At 59.4% G+C, this 20696-nt stretch overlaps 1 protein-coding gene across 5 annotated transcripts; it reads right to left on the bottom strand.

Annotated features, from left to right (window-relative positions):
• Window positions 1-7401: 7401 nt before the first annotated feature.
• NBL1 (NBL1, DAN family BMP antagonist) lies at window positions 7402-19611 on the bottom strand. Of its 5 annotated transcripts, none has more exons than XM_070458813.1 (6): window positions 18998-19059; window positions 15784-15927; window positions 11673-11826; window positions 10282-10476; window positions 10062-10173; window positions 7402-8744 (listed from the first exon to the last, which is right to left on the bottom strand). In XM_070458813.1, exons 3-6 carry the CDS (start codon window positions 11696-11698, stop codon window positions 8493-8495), a joined length of 585 nt encoding a protein of 194 aa, XP_070314914.1. In that variant the 5' UTR covers window positions 11699-11826; window positions 15784-15927; window positions 18998-19059; the 3' UTR covers window positions 7402-8492. The 5 variants fall into 5 exon arrangements, with proteins under 5 accessions (XP_070314914.1, XP_020754878.2, XP_020754879.2 ...); XM_020899219.2 differs by lacking the exon at window positions 18998-19059 and adding an exon at window positions 16261-16435; XM_020899220.2 differs by lacking the exons at window positions 11673-11826; window positions 18998-19059 and adding an exon at window positions 16261-16431.
• Between the last annotated feature and the right edge of the window lie 1085 nt (window positions 19612-20696).

Raw genomic sequence — 20696 nt, 5'->3', positions numbered from 1 at the left:
TGTTCATATATGTTACACATATGTTGCTGTTGTTTAGTCGCTAAGTCCTGTCCTGACTCTTGCAACCGCATGGACTCTATCCTACGATTTCCTAGGCAAGAATACTGGAGTGGGAGTGGGTTGTCATTTCCTTCTCCAAGGGGTTTTCCCCACCCAGGAGTGGAAGCTGCATCTCAATCTGCATTGATAGGCATATTCGTTACCGCTGAGCCACCTGGGGAGCCCTATATAATATATAATTTGTTGCGCTTCCTGCAAACCTTTAAATAGATGGCAACCTCCTCCTGGAAGTCCTTCCCAGCAGAAACCATCCTGTCCCCTGACAGCGCCGGGCATACTAAGGATGAAGGATCAAGCTGTGGGCACTCTCACCCTACCAAGGAGTGGGAGCCAGGGACCCCCAGGCCCGGCGGGGTGGAGTCCCTGCAGGTAGACAGGCCTGGCACACCTTGTCTAAGGCTGCTGTGTGTATCCTTGCCTCCTCCTCTGCCCCTCGCAACTGGAACTACAAGTCTCTACTGGACATGTTACAGGTTAATATCATGGAATCAACAAACATTTATAGCGAGCACCTACTAGGTGTCAGACACTCTTCTGTCCAATTAGGACACTACAGAAACCAAAGCAAAGATCCAACTTCATAGAGTTTACTAAGCAAAAAAAAAACATTTAAGGTGGTCATAGGGTGATAATGAGGGTGATAATTGTGTGAGTGGTCAGTCGTGTCCGACTCTTTGTGACCCTAGGGACTGTAGCCCGCTAGGCTCCTCTGTCCATGGGATTCTCCAGGGAAGAATATTGCACTGGGTTGCCATTTCCTCCTCCAGGGGATCTTCTGAACGCAGACTGAACCCACGTCTCCTGCATCTCCCACATTATAAGCTGGATTCTTTACCACTGAGCCACCTGGGAAACCCAGAATGATCATTGCTATAGAAAAAAAGGAAATGGGGAAGAATGTAAAGAAAATCTCAGGTGGCTGGGGTCTTTTTCCTTCCACAGAAACAGGAATATAAGGCCTCCTGCTATGTTCCAGGGGCTTTATTTTATTATTCCAACCCACACAACAATGCTAAGAGGTAACTGTTAAACTGGGCTAGAAGAGGCCAAAGGCCTCTCTCAAGGTCACCAGCCGCAAGAGATCAAGTAGAACTGAAACTCAGGTCTGCCCAACACCCAGAGAAATTTCAAGACCCTGCATACCCTGTCCTGGGTTGCTGTGGGGCACCCAGAGTCCCATCCCTGCCCACAGCCGGGTCTATGGAGCGAGGAAAGGCTTTGGCCTCCCCTCCCAACACCACCTGCACCATCATGACACTTTCTGTCCTGCCTCAGGGAACAGGATACCAAGCTCTGGGCAGAGAGCCAGAAAGAGCAGACTTGGAATCCCAGCTCCGCTGCTAGCCAGCTGTGTGGACTTAGGACCAGCGACGCCATCTCCTCGGGCCACCGTTTGCTCCTCGGTAGTAACTAGCAGAACAAAACAGCACCCACCTCTCGGGGTTGCTGGCACCATCAGCAAGCCTATGGTGCTGTGTCAGTGTTCGCTGCTAGCCTCCGTGTTCCCATCTCTAAAATGGGAATGCATTCAGCTCTGCAGTAACTTCTTCAGCCCAGGGATTTTTTAAAAATTTTTATTTTATATTGGAATATAGCCAGTTGACAATGTTGTGATAGTTTCAGGTGGACAGCAAAGGGACTCGGGCATGCACACACATGTATCCATTCTCCCCCTAACTCCCATTCAGGCTGCTACATAACACTGAGTGGAGCTCCCCAGCCCAGGGACTTCCGATTGAGCAACAGCGAAGCTGAGAGGCGCTGTGTGGGACACACTTCGGGGCCCAGTGTTGCTGGCATCCTTCAGTCATTCAGTCGTGTCTGACTCTGTGGCCCAAAGGGCTGCATCACGGCAGGCTCCTCCGTCCTCCACTGTCTCCAAGAGTTTGTCTGTGATGCTTCCTGGGTTCATAATCCCGATTCTGTTACTTGCTCTGTGACCTTGGCCAAGCTTTTTCATGTCTCTGCAGCTAGGAAACTGGGGTAGTGGACATACACCTGGGTTGAGCCTTGAAACCATTGGTATGGAGAATGTGCTTGGTCCATTTTAGCTTTGTGAAAATTAAAAGTATATAGTGAAGACTTCCCTGGTGGTCCGGTGGTTAAGAATCTGCCTGCCAGTGTAGGGGACACGGGGTCCATCCCTGGTCCAGGAGGGTTCCACATGGGGGGCAACTAAGCCCGTCTCCACAACTACTGAGCCAGTGATAACTGAGCCCACATGCCAACTGCTGAAGCCCACGGACTCTAAAAGCCGTGCTCCGCGGCAAGAGAGGCCACCGCAGTGAGCAGCCCGTTCTCTGCAACAAAGAGGAGCCCCAGGCTGCCACAAAGAGAGAAAGGCCACGGGCAGCAGGGAAGACCCAGTGCCGCCAAAACTAAGTCAAGTAAATACTTTTTAAGATGCTTAAGTATTTAGTGACATTGAATATTATTCCCTATGCTTTGGCCTTCCCGGGTGACGCCAGTGGTAAAGACCCTGCCTGCCAGCGTAGGAGACAGAAGAGCCTCCAGTTCGATCCCTGGGTGGGGAAGACCCCCTCTGGAGGAGGAAATGGCAGCCCACTCCGGTACTCTTGCCTGGAGAATCCCATGGACAGAGGAGCCTGGCAGGCTACAGTCCATGGGGTTTTGCAGAGTCAGACACGACTGTAGCAACTTAGCACGCAGGCGCCCTCTGCTTTGCCTCTTTCAGTTTGATTCCTTTATGCAAAAAAAAGTATCTAGGGGAGAAAGAGAGGGATGAACTGGAAGTTTCGGTTTGGTAGATGCAAACTATGACATTTAGGATGGATAAGCAACCAGGTCCTAATGTATAGCACAGGGAACTATCTTCAATATTCTGTAATGCCATAAAGGAAAATATTTTTTAAAAAACAATGTGTACGTGTATAAACTGAGTCACTTTGCTGTACTGAAGAGATTGGCACAACATTGTAAATCAACCATACTTCCTTTAAAAAAATAAAATATTTTTTAAATCTAGGGAATTCCCTGGAGGTCCAGTGTTTAGACCTTGAGATTTCACTTCTGGGGCTGAGTTCCATCCTGGTTGAGTTGCAAAATTCCAGCAAGTCTCACGGTGTGGCTGGAAGAAAAAATACTACGAAAACGTGACCAAAAATGTTAGCATTTGTTCGTTCTGGGTGATAGGATCACAGATGCTTGTTCCGTTATAAACGGTACTTTGCTGTAATTTAAAAAAAAAAAAAAAAATTCTTCAAGACTGGGCCTGGGTACTGGCGCCACCTTGTGGCCACAGTTATTATCTAGAATTTAGGACATTTACAAAGTTTGTGCACCTAAATCTGTCATTTCGGTCATGGAATAATACAGTCTTAGACGTCCTTTGGAGCTTCCCTGGTGGCTCAGAGGTTAAAGCATTTGCTTGCAATGCAGGAGACCTGGGTTCGATCCCTAGGTGGGGAAGATCCCCTGGAGAAGGAAATGGCAACCCACTCCAGTATCCTTGCCTGGAGAATCCCATGGACAGAGGAGCCTGGTGGGCTACAGACCACGGGGTTGCAAAGAGTCGGACACGACTAAACAACTTCACTTTCAGATGCCCTTAACATTTGAGGGTAGAGAGGGACCTTTAAGGACGCTCAGTTTTTTCTTGATTACTTCTAGCCATGGGGTGCTCCCTCCCTCCCTCGAGAGAGAAAGCTTGTGCCATAATGGGACAGCTGAGTCTTAGGAAGTCTTCTATCCCAAGCCTCCATGCCTGTCAGCACACAGGGGACCACGAAGAACATTTCAGGACAGAGGTGGGGAACCCAGGGTCCAGGGGGGCTGGGAGGCCTGCTCAGAGCTGCTCTCACAGGAGCCATTAACCATCGGGTTAGCTGAGGGTGGGGCGTTTTCTCTTTCATTCACTGTTGTGTCCTCAGCATAGCTTACTGCTGCTGTTGAATCGCTAAGTCGTGTCCGACTTTTTGTGACCCCATGGACTGCAGCCCACCAGGCTCCTCTGTCCATGGGATTTCCCAGGCAAGAATACTGGAGTGGGTTGCCATTTCATCCTCCAGGGGATCTTCCCAACCCAGGATCAAACCCGCGTCTCCTGCACTGGCAGGCAGATTCTTTACCAGGAGCCACCTTTTGTTCACCGCTGTGTCCTCAGCATGCATTACATTGCCATAAATGAATGAATGAACAAAACAGCCCAACCATCAGCAGTTGCGGGCCAATCACTTATTCTCAATAATAATTTTTTTTAAAGATTTTTGATGTGGACCCTTTTTAAAGTCTTCATTGAATTTATGACAATACTGCTTCTGTTTTAGGTTTTGGTTTTTTGGCCGTGAGGCAGGCGGGGTGCTGTCTCCCTGATCAGGGATCAAGCCTGCACCCTGTGAAGTGGAAGGCGAAGTCTTAACCACTGCATCACCGGGGAAGCCCCATGGGGAATAAGTATTAAAATGACCGACATTCGCTGAGGTCCCACTGTTCGCCAGGCACTGCTCCAAGCTCTGCAGGTTCACTGATTCACACAAAACTCACCATGACCCTGGGAGTGAAGTGAGTGTGATCAATACTCCCCAACTTGCTAACGGGAAAACTCAGATCTTCAGGGACTGGCTCGAGAAACAGCCCCACCAGGATTTGCCTCCGGGAAGACTGGATTTTCCCAGAGGCTCAGAGCTGGGGAGGAAACTAGATGGGAGTCACCGGCTCTTTACAGGTAACGAGGCAGGGAGCCGGTGCTAATCACACGCCCACCTGGAGAAAGACCAGCATGGACAGTGGCGCGTTAGGGTTTATCCCTTGTCAAGATTTTCAATTCCTCCACCTTTGCGGGGTTTGGGGGTGAACGGTGGCTGGGGACCTGCAACTTTTCTTCTGGGTCCTCTTGGTGGTTCAGTTTGAGGCTGGCCAAGGGAAAAATCAGCGGGCAGCAGTTCGCATCTCACTCCCATCGGCGAACGGACACAACCAGTGCCGCGTCTCTGTCCTCTAAGTCTGGCTCCCTGGCTGGCTGCTCGCATGTCCGATCAGCAGCGCGTCTCCCGTGCGGCCCCGCTTCCCTAGCCCTCCGCCACCCCCCCACCCCCAGTTCTGGCCTCCATCACCTCCCGCTTGGACTCCTGCAGCTCCCAGCTGGTCACCAGCTCCAGCCACCGCCCCGGCCAAACCTCATCCTCCCACGAGCCTGTTTTCCATCTCGCTGAAACCCAGTTCTGTGCAGACACCTCCACGGCTCTTACTGCAAAGAGCGTGAAGTCTGAACTCCCGCTGCTGCTCCAGGCCTGCCACTTGCAGGCCACCTCCTTGGCATCACAGCCCAGCTTCCTGCTGGCTCTCCAAGCAGCCTCTTACTAATTTATGTGGAAGTGAAAGTGAAGTCGCTCAGTCATGTCTGACTTTGCAACCCCATGGACTATAGCCCACCACGTTCCTCCGTCCATGGAATTTTCCAGGCAAGAGTACTGGAGTGGGTTGCCATTTCCTTCTCCAGGAGATCTTCCCCACCCAGGGATTGAACCTGGGTCTCCTGCATTGTAGGCAGATGCTTTACCGTCTGAGCCCCCAGGGAAGCCTTTATTTCTTTAGGTATCTATCCATTTATGCCCCACCTGTTTCATACACAGGATGAATGAAGGCAGCTGCTAATCAAGACTCATTCTGCCAAGAGGATGCTCGGGTCTCAGAGGCTTAGTACCAAGGACACCACCCCTGGAAGTCCTCCATTTGAACTTGGTCCCTGAGCACTTTCTCTGTGCCCTCCAGTCAGCCCCCGCCTCCAGTTGTGTGGAAGGACCCGAGTTTGTCCCTGCCTGACGGGCAGGTCCCTGAGGGCTGCGTGCAGGGGACACACACTTTTCTCCGACCCAATTCCACAACAGGGGACAAAGGACCACCCAGGATCTTTGTGTCCTGAACAACTGCAAGCAGCGCCATTCTGCACTTGGGACGTCCACAACCTACACAACAGCGAAGAGCAGCCGGGCAGGGGAAGCGTGGTGCCCGGGAGAAACCAGGTGTGTTCACACCACTGTCAGCACCAGAGGGCGCGAGGTTGGAATCCGGGCACCACTCTCTGCCAGCAGGCGCAAAGCACTCCCAGAGCAAAAAGGCACTCTCTTCACATTTGCAAAAGGAAGATCCTCCATGGATGAGAAATGATACAGCTTCCCGGGTGGCGCTAGTGGTAAAGAACCTGCCTGCCAATGCAGGAGACGTAAGAACCACAGATTCGATCCCTGCGTTGGGAAGATCCCCTGGAGAAGGAAATGGCAAGCCACTCCAGTGTTCTTGCCTAGAGAATCCCAGGGATGGAGGAGTCTGGTGGGCTACAGTCCCTAGGGCCGCAGAGAGTCGGCCATGACTGAAGCAACTTGGCAGGCATCTACAAACTGCCTGGTGCGCTGGTTACAGCAACGCGTGTGAGGAAGAAAGGGGCAGAGAGTTCTCCCGCCACCTGCCTGGCCTCAGTGGAGAGTCTGGGAGCCCCAACTTCCATAGCTGGGGAAGCCACATGCAGGTAATGATACCAAATCCACAGGGTCATTTTGAGGGGAAAAGGACCCCAAGCATTGTCAAGCACCCAGTCCGGCACATAGTAGGTGATCAACAAAAGGAAAGATTGAAGGTGGGAGGAGAGGGGGACAACAGAGGATGAGATGGCTGGATGGCATCACAGATTCGATGGACATGAGTTTGAGCAGGCTCCGGGAGTTGGTGATGGACAGCGAGGCCTGGCGTGCTGCAGTCCACGGGGTCGCAAAGAGTCGGACACAACTGAGTGACTGAACTGAACTGAACCAACGGCAGTTCCTAAGATTATACTGAGAAGAGTGATTCAGCCAGACTGCCTGGGTTCAAGTCCTGTTGGAGACTTTTCTCAGTCCCTAGGCAAGTTACTTCATTCCTCTGTACTTCTGATGCCTCTTCTATAAAATGAGGGCAGTAACTGCAACGCAAGCGAGTGGTGAGGGTGAAGTGAGTCAATTTACAAAAAGTACTTAGCAAAGCATCCCACTTTGCATATCAGTCTGTAACCACTGCTTCTGTCTGTTTCCCCTTCTCCTGAGGCCAAGCCAGGCTGGGGCGACGGGAAGGGCTTTGGCCGGCTCACTCTGAGGGTAGGAGATGTCACAGGCCCAGGGGGTCAAAGGTCATAGTCAGAAGACGGGTTCTCGAGGCCCACCCAAGGTACATGTGAGGCCAGAAACAGCCTCCGCAGGAAGGAGGTGAGGAACCAGGAGCCGGGAGGGGCTGCAGGGAAGCAGGGACCCCTAGGATGTGGGGGGGCTGCAGACCAAGCTCTGCCTTGGGGGTTCTCCCAGGGCTCGATGCGCAGCCCTCCCCTTGGGACGCCCTGGGTCAGCAGAGAACACGGGCGTTGAAGGAATTTATTCACGAGAAAACTCAGGGTCCCTCGGGGAGACAGTCTACTGGTTACAAGCTCCAGAAGCTCTTGTCGGGTCCTGGCAGGGGGCTGGGGGGCCGGCAGGGGCCCTGGGGCAGAAGAGCGGATGCAGGCAGCTGTGGGTGCTGAGGGGGGTTCCTCCCTTCCCGCCTGCCAGCCCCCACCCCGGGACCCCCGCCCCCTCTGGGGCTAAAGTGCAGCTGGGAGGCGGGGGCGGGGCCGGCCGCTGGAGCACCTCGGGGGCCACGGGCGCCCCACCAGCCCTCGCGCCTCCTCTCCTTCCTTTCTTGAGGCTCACCCCGAGTCCACACCCCACCACGTCTGTCCTGGGAACCCTCTGGGTAAGGGAGACCCCTGCCCACCATCAGATGTGCAGAGAGAGTTCCCCAAGAGGGGGAGACTGGCTCCATCAACTCCGAGGGGCCTGGAACAGGGAGTAGGGCACTGAGATCTGGGGGGGAGGGGGGGAGGGGTGCTGTCTGACGGACGGAGTCATCCCCTCCCCCCAGCCCAGAAGGCCCCTCCACCCCTGCCTCCCGCCACCCCCAGGGAAGCCGAGGAAGCCAGCGAGCCTGGCTCCCCGCCCCAGGGCCAGGAGTCAGCGGGGGCCTGCCCAGGCCTGACTCCCAAGGACAGGAGGGCCACCTCAGTGCCACCAGGAGATGCTGCTCTGGGGGCCGGGGGTGGGGGGTGGGCCTTGGCACAGTTTGGATGGCTTCGCCAACTCAGCAGCCTAGCCCACGACCCCTCTCCCCACCAACCAAGGGCATATATCTCAGAGGCGGTCAGGAAAAGAGCTCCCCCGCCCCGCCCCGAAAAAGAGCCCTGAAGATCTCCACCCCTGCCCCCCACTCTGCAATATATTAAATTGTGCAGCTTGGCCCCAGCCCCACCCCCTTCAGATCTCCATGGCAACCGGGAAGCGTTCCAAGTCCAAGTCTGAATCCAAGTCCGACCAGTGCCAAAGGTGGGGCTTCAGCCTCTCCCCCCAGCTCTTCCCCGGGAGGGCGAGACCCCCACATTCCACAGGGAGCGGGAGGGGAGGAAGACTCGGGGGGCCTCAGTCCTCAGCCCCCTCTTCCTCGGCGTGGGGGGCCCCGGGGGGGTCCTCGGGCTCGGGGGCCTGCCCGCCGGGATGGGGGTGGGCGTGGGCGCCAGGCTGGGCGCCCTGCGTGTCCTCCGCCTGCACGTAGACGCTCAGCCCCTCGTGGCTGGGCTCCTTGCCGCACGCCTGGCAGCTGCAATGCAGGATCTTCTCCACCAGCTTGTCCACCCGGGGCACCTCCTCGTGGCCGGGGCACTCCAAGGTCACCTGGGCAGGGCGGATGGAAGAGGAGCGGCGTTTCCAAGGGCTTGGGCAGGCAGGGAGGCCCCAGGGGCAACCCGCATCAGGGGACCAAGAATCACCCCAGAGGCCCCGGAAGCCTGAGCAGCCCCCCCAGGGCACTTGGGCACAGTCGGGGTGGGGGGGGTGGAGACGAGGGTGTGAGTCCCTGCAGGAGCCGCCTGGCCTGTCTCCCCATGACCTGCCACCTTCCTCCCTAGCCCCAGGCAGCCAGAAGGCCTCTCCAGGGGACCCGAATGGCCCGCCCCTGCCTGAAACCGGCCCCCAGGGCTCCCACTGCCTGACTCCTCACAGGCCTCCTGCCATAGACTACGCCCCCAGCCTCGACCTTGCCCCTCTCCCACCAGCTCCCTGCTGCCTCATCTGCCCAACATTTTGCACGTGCCGTTCCCTCTGCCTGGAAGGGCCTGGCCCACCCACCCCGCTCCCCGCTGCCCCAGACTCTGCCCACTTAACTTCCCCTGAACCTCTGGGTCTAAGCCCAGACACTGCTTCTTGGATACGCCCCTTCAGCCCCCCACCCCACCCTCACCGGCCCTCCATGCGCGCGCTCGCGCACACACATACACACACACACAGCCCGAGGCTCGCCCCAGATGAGCCCACTTAAGCGTTCATTAGCCACCATTCCTTTTTCCTTTCCTCGTCTCTCCCTCCTTCCTCCAAACACCTTCTCCATGCCAGCTCTGCAGACGTGCCAGCTCTGAAGGCCAGGCCTGGTCCTTTAAGGAACTCAGAGTCTAGCAGAGGACGCAGACTTGAGAAGTGAAACTGTGCGTGTGAAAGATGCTCAAAACAGGGGAACACAGTGCTTGGGGGATCCGGAACGGGGCTGAGAAAAGGCTCCCGGGCCAAGAACAGAGGAACGCCTGGAAGTTAACCAGGTGGGGAGGGGGAGAAAGGGATGCTGAACAGGGCAAAGGGCAGGCGCAAAGGCCCTGCGGTGATCGCCAGCCAAGTAGGTATGGGAGCCTGAGAGGAGGCGGGTTGGCGTCAGGGCTCAAGCCGGTGGGAGAGGCAGGATGACGCTGAGAAGCCTGGTGAGCCAGAGCACAGCTTGTGGCTGGGCTTTAAGGGGCACGGCGGAGGTCTGGGTCTCACTCTCTAACAGCGGGACGCCCCCGAGAGGATTTCGACAAGTGACTGATGTCAGAACCACGCTTCCGAAAGAGCTCCTATCCTGCACGTGCGCTGTCAGACGCGTGTACCCCAGCGCCAGCCCCGAACCCTGCCCCCCGCGGGGCCCAGGCTCGGGGGAGGCCAGGCGCGGCGGGCTGTACTCACAATCTCCCACATGGACTGGGCTGGCATGCAGGAGTCGCAGTGCACCAGGGACTCCGTCGACTGCGGGAAGGTGTTGGGGACGCTGTAGCTGAAGCACTGTCCCAGGCAGGCCCTGCGAGAGGAGAGACTGCTGTCCGTGTCGCTGCGGGCAGCCCGTCACCTTCCTCCCCTCTGGGCCCCTGTGTGGACCCCGCCCAGCTGCCGCCTCCTGGGGTCCCACCTGTTCTGGATGGACTTTGCTTCACAGCCGCTGTGGCCCACAATCTGGGTGATGTTCTTCGCCTCACACCAGGCGCTCTTATCCGGGAACAGGGCCAGCTTGTTGATGGGCGGAGGCGCAGCCAGCACCATGACGGGCAGGACAGCCCCCACCAGGACCCGCAGCATCGTGCCCGCAGCCTCTGGAGCCCTAGGACTGAGCACAGACCGCAGGTGAGGCCGGCAGGGCCCCGGGGGCTGGGCAGAGGGCGGGCGCAGTGGCGCCACAGGTGTGCCCGCCGACCCCGGACTCCCTGGGTTCAAGCCCTATCTCTACCACTTCCCAGCCAAGCACAAACTTGGACAAGTTATTTCTCCTGTAGGAACCTCAGACCTGGGGCTGCTAGTACTAGGAGCACCAGATGGGTATCATGGAGATTAAATAAGGTATTTCATGAAAAGCTCTGAGCAAAGAGACTAGCAGCTAATACACACTCCATATGTGTTAGCTGTCTTTCTAACTTACTTTGTAGCTTTGAAGTAAGTTACTTTTCAGTCATTTCAGTTCAGTCCTGTCTCTGCAACCCCATAGACTGCAGCACATCAGACCTCATCCTATGTTGTGCCCTTCTCCTCCTGCCCTCAATCTTTCCCAGCATCAGCGTCTTTTCCAATGAGTCAAATTTTCACATCAGGTGGCCAAAGTATTAGAGTTTCAGCTTCAGCATTAGTCCTTCCAATGAACACCCAGGACTGATCTCCTTTAGGATGGACTGGCTGGATCTCCTTGCAGTCCAAGGGACTCTCAGGAGTTACTTTTAACACTCATGTATTTATCTGGCTGCACCAGGTCTGAGTGGTGGCATGAAGGATCTTCGATCATTGCAGCGGCACGTGGGATCTAGTTCCTGACCGGGGACCAAACCCCGCCCACCGCATTAGGAGTGCAGAGGCCCAGCCACTGGGCCATCAGGGAAGTCCCGAGCAGATTACTGTTTATCTCTGGACCTCACTTTCTTCACCTAAAAAGGGGGGCGCTGTAAAAGGGGCGGGGTGATGCCCTGTGACAATGGACTGCGGCAGGTACTAAAGCCGTTTGCAAGCACCCCGTTGAGTACTGAGCAGCCACTAGCCCCCTCCTCACTGCTCTGCTGGGGGTCCTCCAGGGCCACGTCTCCCGTCCCCGTGGCTGTCGGCACTCCGGCATCAGGAAAGCTAACCATCTCTGTGCCACTGTGAAATCTCGTGCCACTTCGGCCGGCTGAACGTCGGGTGGAAAAAAAAAATCCAACCCCGAACTAGACTGTATTTCTCTTCTGGATGCTTCAAGTCCAGAGTCAACACACATATCACTGTCTCCAGCTCCAATCTACCCCAAGTCAAATAAGAGACAATCCACGCCAGGGGCCTGACCCTCCGAGTTGCCTGGAGCGAGGCATGGAGGCGATACTAGGATCTGTCAGCAGAGGGCGCTGCAGGGCAGCGTGTGTGTCCGAAGGGCGGGCTCAGAGAGGATTTTCCCAGCGTCCCCCTGCTTCATCCTCTGGAGGTTTCACCGAGGACCCCACTGCAAAAACCGTAGAGGAGGGAAGTTTCAGAGAGGTTCGGAAATGAGGGCAATGCTTACAAGGCGCTCCTCTGGGGGCAGGACACTGGGGAAAGGCACTGGGCTGGGGATCAGGCATCCACATGGGCCAGGAGACCCTGGACACTCCAGCCTCACCTATAAAATGAGTGAGGTGCCCTGGACTGCTGATTTTCAAACCTGGCAGAGCATCAGAATTCCCTGGGGACTCGTGGAGTGGAAGCTCTAGGGTGGGGTGCCTTTTTTTTTTACAAGCTTCCATGGTGGTTCTGATATGCAGGGCGGGCTTAAGAAGTGGTCTGGCTCAGTCCAACTGGGGTTCTGTGCCTCGAGGCAGTCCCCAGAGCGGCCTGGGTGGGGCCACTAGGAGCATAGGCCAAGTACGGTGCCAGCGGCCCCACGGATGCCCGGTACTAGTCAGGCTAGCCAAGGCCTGGACACCTCCTTCAGAACCACCCTGACCCTTGGCCCACTTTCTGCTGAAAGGGGCAGGTACTTGGTGAAAAGCTGGAAAGTGAGAAGTGCTCGGGGATCTTGCTGGCTCCTGCAGGCTGACCCGATGGGCGGGCTCCGTGGGGCTTCCAGGGCGGACCCGGGGGCTGGCCTGCAGGGCTGCAACCACCTCCACAGGGCTCCGCTCCTCCATCCAAAAGGTTCAGCTCAGATTCTGCCCCCACTCCCTGCACGCGGTCCCCGGAAGCAGAGACAAGTGCCATCTCGCTGGATCCCAGAGCCTGGGGGATCCCTGCTCCCAGCCCAGCGGGGAGGGGTGCAGCGGGCAGAGTGGTGGGAGGCGAGTCCAGACCGTCTGCCCCATCCCAGGGCAGTCTGCGCCTGACCCAGGCCCTCGCCCACACATTTCCGGTCTCACTCCCAAGACCAACAGCTAAGCCCGTGTTTTCAGGACAGCCACAACCTAAGAAAAGAGAACGGACGTGTTCCTAACTGGCGACCTAATTTTCCAACACCCTTGGCACCCAGGAGGCTCCATCACCCCACTAACTCCCTTCCCATCCCCAGGCACTCAGGCGCTGAGTCAGGGTCCGAGCCCAGCGCCGGCGGAGGCCCACCTAAGGGGTTCCCTGGGGCGCCCCGGCGAGACCTCGGAGAGTCCAGGGGCTTTTGTGCGATGCCTGACCCCTGCAGGGCGCCTCACAAGGCCAGGTCAGGCGGGCAGGGAATGACGGTAGGCTCCCTTAGGACGGGAGTGAAGCCTGGGAGCAGAAGCCGGGCAGAGGTGAGCGCGGGGCTGGCTTGGGGCTGGGATGGGGAGATGCTGGAACTGGGGCTGGGGGCCGGGACCCCACTAAGGGACTGAGATGGGCATGAGGTTCACAACAAGGCTCAGCGGAGGTGGGATGACGATGCTTCAGGAGACCTGCCACCCTGGAGGGTGAGGACTGGTCCCACGCGTCAGGTTGTAGCAGACGCCGAGGAAGAACAAGAGACGCCGAGGAAGAAACCGCCTCTCTCAGCTCTGCATCCCCTCTCCCAGTCTCGGGCACAGCTAAGGGCCAGCTGGGCCCACAGTGGGGCGCTCCAACCCACTCCGCCAGGCCCGGCCTCTCCCCACGCCCCGGCCCGGCCACGCTCAGCCTCCCCAAGCCAGCAGCCCTGAGCTCCAACAGAAGCTCGGCCCAGGAGCCTCCTAAGTTCCGGCCCCAGGCCCCCCACCTAGGAGCCGCACGGGTCCAGTGGTACAGTTCGCCTCTCTGTGCCCAGCGACCTCAGCCCCACGACAGGAGCGGAGCCCCGTTCTTGAAAACCACGGCCAGGATGCGATGGGAGCAGCCCGCAGGCACCCCACTCAGGACGGTGCCCTTCCCCCGGGGCGTGAAGAGGAGGCTGGGCTGGCATCAGAGCCAAAGCCAGGAGCTGGGCCAGGAGACAGGGAGCCCACCCTCCCACCCAGCCCCCAAGAACCCCTGCTGCCCCCCACACTGGGGCCAGCTCTTCGCTAGCAGGTTTTATGTTTGGTTGGCTTGTATTTTGTTTTTCTAAGCAGCAGCTCAGTTGTTTGGCTGTGGGTTTTTTTGATACAACAGTCGGACCTTCCTTCCTGAGACTTGAGAACCTCCCCCGGCTCTCACACAAGTCATGGGTCGCCCAGAATGCCAGAGGGGGAAGGGGGTCCCCCCAGGCTGACCCCCGTGTTTTGCAGAGGGGTGGTCCCAGGGCCCCCAGCGGTCAGGCCGAGCAGTGTCCTTCCTCTAGACCATGCGGTTCCCTGCAGTGGGACGCTGGTCTCCCAAGCACCCTCTGGGGGGCAGAGAGCGGGCTGAGGTTGGGGGCCCCCAGGGGTTCAGAGCCTGGAAGGGGAGGTTGAGGGAGGCGGGTAATGAGCAAGCAGCTGTTCCGAGCAGCAGTAGGACAGCTGGAGTCGGGGGGGCAGGCGGAGAGTCTCAATTCTGGACTGAACTCAGGAGTATAGTTAGTTACTAGCACAGTAAGACCAGGGGGCGTTGTGGGTGTTAGCCCAGCACACCCCCTCTTTGCTTCCCCGCAGTTAGAGCTGCTCCTGACTGTGGGCCAGGCGCTGTTCTAAGGCTTACAGTGAGTGAAGTCGCTCAGTCGTGTCCGACTCTTTGTGACCCCACAGACTGTAGCCTACCAGGCTCCACCATCCATGGAATTTTCCAGACAAGAGTACTGGAGTGGGTTACCATTTCCTTCTCCAGGGGATCTTCCCGACCCAGAGATTTAACCCAGGTCTCCCGCATTGCAGACAGACACTGCGCCACCAGGGAAGCCCTGTAAGGCTTATATATACATATGTATATATATATATATATATATTCATTTATTCAGTTCTAGGAAACAGATACTGTATTTTCCCCATTTCACAGATAAAGAAACGGAGGCACCGGGAGGTTAAGAGATTTGCTCAAGCTGACTGACACAACTAGTGTTGACTAAAGCCAAGGTCTGACACAGACAGCAGCAGGATAACCTCGGAGAGGCTCACAGAAGCGGAAGCCAAGGAACGATCCGGAACACGCAAGAGGCCAGGGCTCCCCACCCCGGCCCAGCAGCGGAGGCTGTGTCTCTTAGGCCGAGCAGCTCTCTGGAGTTTAGCCACAGCCAGGGCTGGAAGCTTGGGCGCCCCACAAGGCAGAGGTCAAATCCCACTCCGGACCCCCTGCAGACGGGTGTGTGGCCATGGTAGACCCCTGCTCCCTGGAGCTTCCAGCCTTCCTCAGAGCTGTGAGGGGGCCACAGTGAGGGCATCCCCAGCCCAGCATGGGAACCTTCTTACCACCCCAGGAGGCTGCCAGCACCACAGGGAGATGTTCCCTGGCGGCGGGCAGGGCGGGGGGACACAGGCCAACCCAGCAGCAGGGAGACTGAGGCACGGAGCAAGAAGTGGCAGCCTGTGTCTCCCACTCGGGGACGAGGGCAGGGAAAAGACACAGACCACCTGCCCTGGAAGCTTCCTGGGCAGAGACGGGGTTGGGGCAGCAAGGACGCCGGCTTCCGAGTCAGGCCTGCTGGTCCTCACACCCTGCAGAACCCGGCATCTTCCCCGAGATGCTTACCAACAACTCAGGCACCCGGCCCAGCCCTAGATAAGCCGACCTCACAGTCCAGACCCAGGCGCATGAGCCCAGTCCCATGTGGAGCTGAGGCCCGGTCAGATCAGGAGCCCCCCAGCTCCCCAGGGAAGGGTCCCCAGAACAGCACGGCTGACAGCAGCCACCCCCCACGCCCGCCCGGGCCTAGAGCCTGCCATCAAACCTTACATTCACCAGAGGGACTTGGGTTTCAGGAAGACCCCGGGCCCGCCCCTTCCCGCTGCAGCGGGCCCAGCGCAGAGCGGGGTCAGCGCCACCAAACACGGGAACCACCACCCTCTCCGCTTCCTCTCCTGGATAAATCTGAGTGTTCAGGGTCCTTAAGGCCAGGTAATCCAGCACCGTCTTGGTACGATGGTCCACTCACCCCCAGACGCACACACAGGGGCAGCACAGGCTTCCTTAGCAGAAGGCAAGCCTGTCCCCAGCTTCCACGGCTGCCTTCCCGAACCTCCTCTGCAAACCTCTCCACTCAAGGCTGGCGGGTCCTCCCTCTGGGCGCAGGTGACACCTGGATTCGCACAGAAGGCAGCGGGGTTTCTGGGGACTTGTTTCCCAAATGGATCAAACTGGATGCCCCAGTCTCTAGCCCTCCCCATTTTCCTCCTCCCCCCACCCCCCCAACACACACAAAGCAAGGTGTCTGGGTCTCCTCCATTCACAGCTGAGGCTGTGACAGACCCTAGTTCAAACCCTAGCTCACCCACTTGAACCTTTTTATTTTTTTTCCATTGGCCACTGTGCAGCTTGCGGGACCTCGGTTCCCTGAACTGGGACAGAACCCAGGCCCCTGGCCATCAAAGCACCAAGCCCTAACCACTGGGCCGCCAGGGGATTCCCTCACCTGGGCCTTTCTGTGTCTCAGTTTCCTGTCTGCAGGATGGGGGCACCTCTCAGGGCAGCTGTGAGAGTTAAACTGCAGAGTGCGCAGAAATTTCAGGAGAGGGCGCCCGGCACAGGCGGTGCTCAGCAAACGTCCCGGGAGCACCGGCCTGGAGTCACTCTGGGCTACTCACCCTCTCTGAACCCTGCCCACGCCCTTCTGCCTCCACGCCCCCCTCCCCCGCTGCCTCCCTCCCACCAGATCCCCAGCGGGCCCCAGAATATCTAAACCCAGGGCTGCGTCTGCCTTGAAGGAACTGAATTTAGGGGAAGAAACTCAGGCAGAGGAAACGACGGCTGGGTGAGGGTTTTCTGCTTGCCAGGGTGGGTGCAGAGGGGAAGACCCCACTCAGATGCTAATCCTTGGGCCCCTGGCTGAAGGGCCAGGGTCCCTGAGAGACCAGCAACTTTGTGAAAACAGGCGGGCCCAGCGGCCAGGCCGCACGCTGCCGGTGCGGAGGGCGTGGCGTTCCCGGCCGCGGCCCTGGGCTGGGTGACCAGCAAGGGCGAGGCAACCACCGCAGGTCCTGGAAGGAGTGTCTGCCGGGACTTCCTCGAATGGGGCCACTGAGGGCGGGTGGCGGCAGGCTCAGACCCCTGGCCCCGATCTGCTCCGCAGGCCCTCTCTGGGGTCCGGGGACAGATTCGGGCCCAAGCTCATCCTCTGCCTCGCTGTGTGTGCCTGCGAGCAGGACAGGACCACAGTTAGGGGCCAGGCCACTGACCACTGGTTTCACCTGCCCCAGCCTCCCATTTGGTCCCGTGAAATGGGAAGCAGGGCCTGGCAAAGTCTATCTTAGCAGATGGTCTCAAGAGAAGTCCAGCTCCAGCATGCTGCTTAGAGCCACTGTGACTCCATGACCCCCGGCAGTGCAGCGTGGCTTCCTTCCTACCGTCAGCGCTGGCAGAGCACATCTGAACCCCCCGGAGGTGGGGGGGAACACACGAAGGGCCAGGCCCAGGCCCAGAAGGCCTGCCTGCCTCGCTGGGCAGCTCCACCTCCCTGGCTTCGCCCCCGCCCCAACTCAGACCACGGCCCTCCTGCCCGCAGACCCTCCTGGCCACAAACTGTCTCCAAAACAAATCGATGCTAATGACCGGCTGCAGGGCCCGCCTAGACAGACATCTGCTCGGCAGAAGTCCCACTGCTGCGGGTACCCGCGTCCCCGCCCGCCCCGCCGCCTGCGACCCCAGGGGCTGGGGGTGGGGAGAAAGCGCTAACTCACTTGGAAATTTCACTTTAAAGGATGAAGATAGCTCCGCGGACAAACGCACATCTTCCCGGGCCCACCCTCCAGCATACAGGCCCAGGAGAAGGAGGTCCAGTTTAGGGGATGCGGGGGGTCGAGGGGGGGTCACCGATGCTCTAGCCTGGCCTTTTCTTTGGCCCCAACTAGGGGCAAACCACACCCAAGCAGCAGCCCCAGCATCTGGAGGAGTTTCAGGAGGCCCGTGGTTGCCACAGTAACAAAGGGTGAGGGGCTCCTTGTTGACAAATTGCTTCCCCACCCCCAACCCCACTCCCCCGGCCAGCAGCCCAGCCTTTGGCCTCCAGCCCTGACCTCTGTTTTCCTGGGGTTCCCGGAGTTACAGGCTGCTGTCGTCCAGCTGGGTGAGGACCTCGGAAACGCTGAAAATGTGCCCTTGTCCCCGGGTGCCGGCCCCCTCCCCGCGCCCCGCGCCCCCGGCCACTCCGAGGCAGCCAGCTGCCCCCTCTGCTGCGTCTTGTAAAAGATCCGAACCGCCCCGCCCAGGCAGCGGGGCGGGCAGGTGGCCGGCAGCACGGCCCAGTTGTCCAGGCCGCCTCGCGGGGGTGGAACTCAAGGAAGCTGAGCCCCCGGAAAGGCCGACTCCCCTGCCCCTGACTAAGTTCCAGGGAGACGACCCCCACCCCCGGCCCGGCCCCGGGGGGCAGGCGGAAGGCAGGGGGAGGCTTTCGCTCCTTTCCCCGGGTCTAGGGAACTGTTCCCGGACTCCGCTGGGGGGCCCCGGGCCTCCGATCCGGTGGGGGGTGGGATGTCTGAATTCGAGGGTGGGGGGCACCAGGGAGACGCACAGACACCCGGAGACAGAGAGAGCGAGCAAGAGGCTCCCACCGCGGGGCGGGCGGAGGGCGGAGGGCAAACAGAAAGGCAGGCACCAGCCCAGGGAAACGGGAAACGGGCAGGAGGGAGAAACAGAAAGAAAGCGGCAGACCCAGAGGACTAGGGGAACGGAAATCGAGAGACGGAGACAGCCAGATGGGAAGACAGACGCCTGGAGACAGAAAGGAGGCAGCAACGTCCCGGAGAGAAGAGGCTCGCGGCGCGGCGAGGCCCCCGGGGCAGAGCCGGGGAAGACGCGCGGGCCCCGGCGGCCGAGCTCCGGGCGCTGCCCCGGCGCCCGCGCGGCCCGACCCGGCCCTCCACCCGCCGCCCGGCTTCCTCTCGGCCGCGCACCCCCTTGCTCGGCCGCGGATCTCCGACCGAGCGATGGAAAACCCCGGTGAGGCGGGGTACCGGCTCGGGGCGGCCGGGGCGCTCCATGGCCACCCCGCGCCGTGCCCGCGTTCCCCCCGGCCCCGGCGTCTCAGAGCCTCGCGGGGGTCCCAGGGCTCGGCAGCGGCGCCTCCGCACGGTGCCCGGGGGCGCGCGACGCTGCGCCCGCGGCCGAAGCCTCTGGAAGCCGGGCGCCCGCGCGCCGGCCCGGGAGGGACTTACCGCGCGCGGCGGAGGGGAGCGCGGCGCGCCCTCCGATTCCTGCGGGGCTGTCTGCGGGCCGCGGCGGGTGGGCGCGGCGCCCCCGGGAGGCTCGGGGAGGCTGCCGGCAGGGCTGGCGGCGGCCCCGCGAGGCTCGGCTGGGCTGCGCTAGCGCCGTCTGCGGCCCCGGGCGGGCGCGCGGTGCGGGGGAGCGGCGAGCAGAGCGGCTCCGACGTCAGGGGTGTCTCCGCTCCAAATAGGGAGCGAGGGCGGGCGCCGCGGAGGGAGGGACGCGAGAAAGAAAGAGCGGGCGGGCGCCGGGGCCGCGCCCCTCCCGGCGCGCAGGAGGGGGCGCTTCGGCCGCCTGGCCCCGGCCCCCTCTCCCCCCCTCCGCCCTCGAGCCCCGGGCCGGGGTCGGACGCGGTCCGACGGCGCAAAGGAGCTACCGGGGGGTGCCCCAGAGGCGGGGCCGAGAACCCGGCGCCCCCCGATCGTTCCTTTAAAGCACCCTCCGCCGGATTTCTCAGCGCTCGGACTGCTCTCCGCCTCCCGTTCCCCGAGCCCGGGGCTACCGGGCCGCGCCGGGCCGCCGGGTGACAAAGATGGAGGGGCGCTCCTTTTTCTGGGAACTGGGCGCTGCTGCCTTGCTCCGAGGGCGTGGCGCCCCAGCCCCGCGAGCCGCGCGCCAAACCCGACCCGTTCCCGGCTCACGACCGAGGCCGGTCTGAGCTCTTTAGATTCCGGTGGCACCCGACCTCCGCCGGGCCTCGCCTCCGCTCTGGACACTTGGTTTACGCGTGCAGAGAAGGGTCTGAGAGTCCCAAGGAGGATCATTCCGAGTGCCAGAAACTGGACTCGCTTCTCCGGCTCCGGGGATGAGCACAGCGCCCAGCGCAGGCGGCCGGCCTCAGCTCCTGGGGGAGGAGGGGTACCGGATGAATCAGGCTGCGCTTGGGCACTCAGGCGCGTTTCGGTCGTGCCCTCTGTTAGGTTCGCCAATGAAGTGAAAAAAAGATCTTTGTTGCTGAAAAGTGGTAGCTCAGGACACGGACCCAGCTGCAGAACTTTGCGTCCTTTTGCAGTGGTTGTGTTCGTGCGTTTCACCCTACCCCGGCTGGAAGCTCCCAGATGGAAGCTGCCCAGCTCACTCGATGTCACTGGTTGCTCAGCATTCTGGTGGTTTCTAGCGGGCTGCTGCTAACTCCATGGTGTAGGCTGGCCTGTCCGCCTCTCCAAACCCGGCACTGTCTCTCCATGCCTCCAAGCTCTTGCTTATGCTGTTCCCCCTGCCTGGGCTGTTCCCCTCCTTTCATCTCCTAGTAAAGACACTCTTCCAGCCCCAGATTGGAAAGCCTTCCCAAGACTCAAGGAGCACAAACCCCTCACTCCTCTGGTGTGATCCCGGAAGCAGTGGGTTCACACCTCTGTTCCTGGTAATTTCCCTCTAGACCAGCTGAGTCGATCTTTTTCCTCTACTTGACCATGGGCTCCTTGAAGGATCACCTGCGTTAGCGCACTTCCCCAGGGCTTGGCAAACAGGGGTACAATATATTTTGCTGAGTTAAGGAACTGTTATCCCCCATAAGTGTTCCCACGAGGATCACTGTAATAGACTCACAACAGCTCAGGCATATTGATCACCTTCCTATACTAAGTGCCTGGTCCCATTCTAAGCACTTTCCACCCGCACAATAAATCTATGAAATAAACAGTATTGTTG

Source organism: Odocoileus virginianus, chromosome 30, assembly GCF_023699985.2.
Source record: "Odocoileus virginianus isolate 20LAN1187 ecotype Illinois chromosome 30, Ovbor_1.2, whole genome shotgun sequence".
Classification (NCBI taxonomy): Eukaryota; Metazoa; Chordata; class Mammalia; order Artiodactyla; family Cervidae; genus Odocoileus; species Odocoileus virginianus.
Note: the sequence above shows the minus strand (reverse complement) of the source record. Positions and strands in the feature narration are given on the sequence as shown.

Excerpts from the sequence above, each read along its gene's own strand:
- NBL1 (XM_070458813.1), bottom strand. The coding sequence starts at position 11,698 with ATGCCTCGCTCCAGGCAACTCGGAGG. Across the intron at positions 10,477-11,672 it reads CGCTCCAGGCAACTCGGAGG|TCCTAGGGCTCCAGAGGCTG; the intron begins GTCAGGCCCCTG and ends GTCTGTGCTCAG. Across the intron at positions 8,745-10,061 it reads CCCAGTCCATGTGGGAGATT|GTGACCTTGGAGTGCCCCGG; the intron begins GTGAGTACAGCC and ends CGCCCTGCCCAG.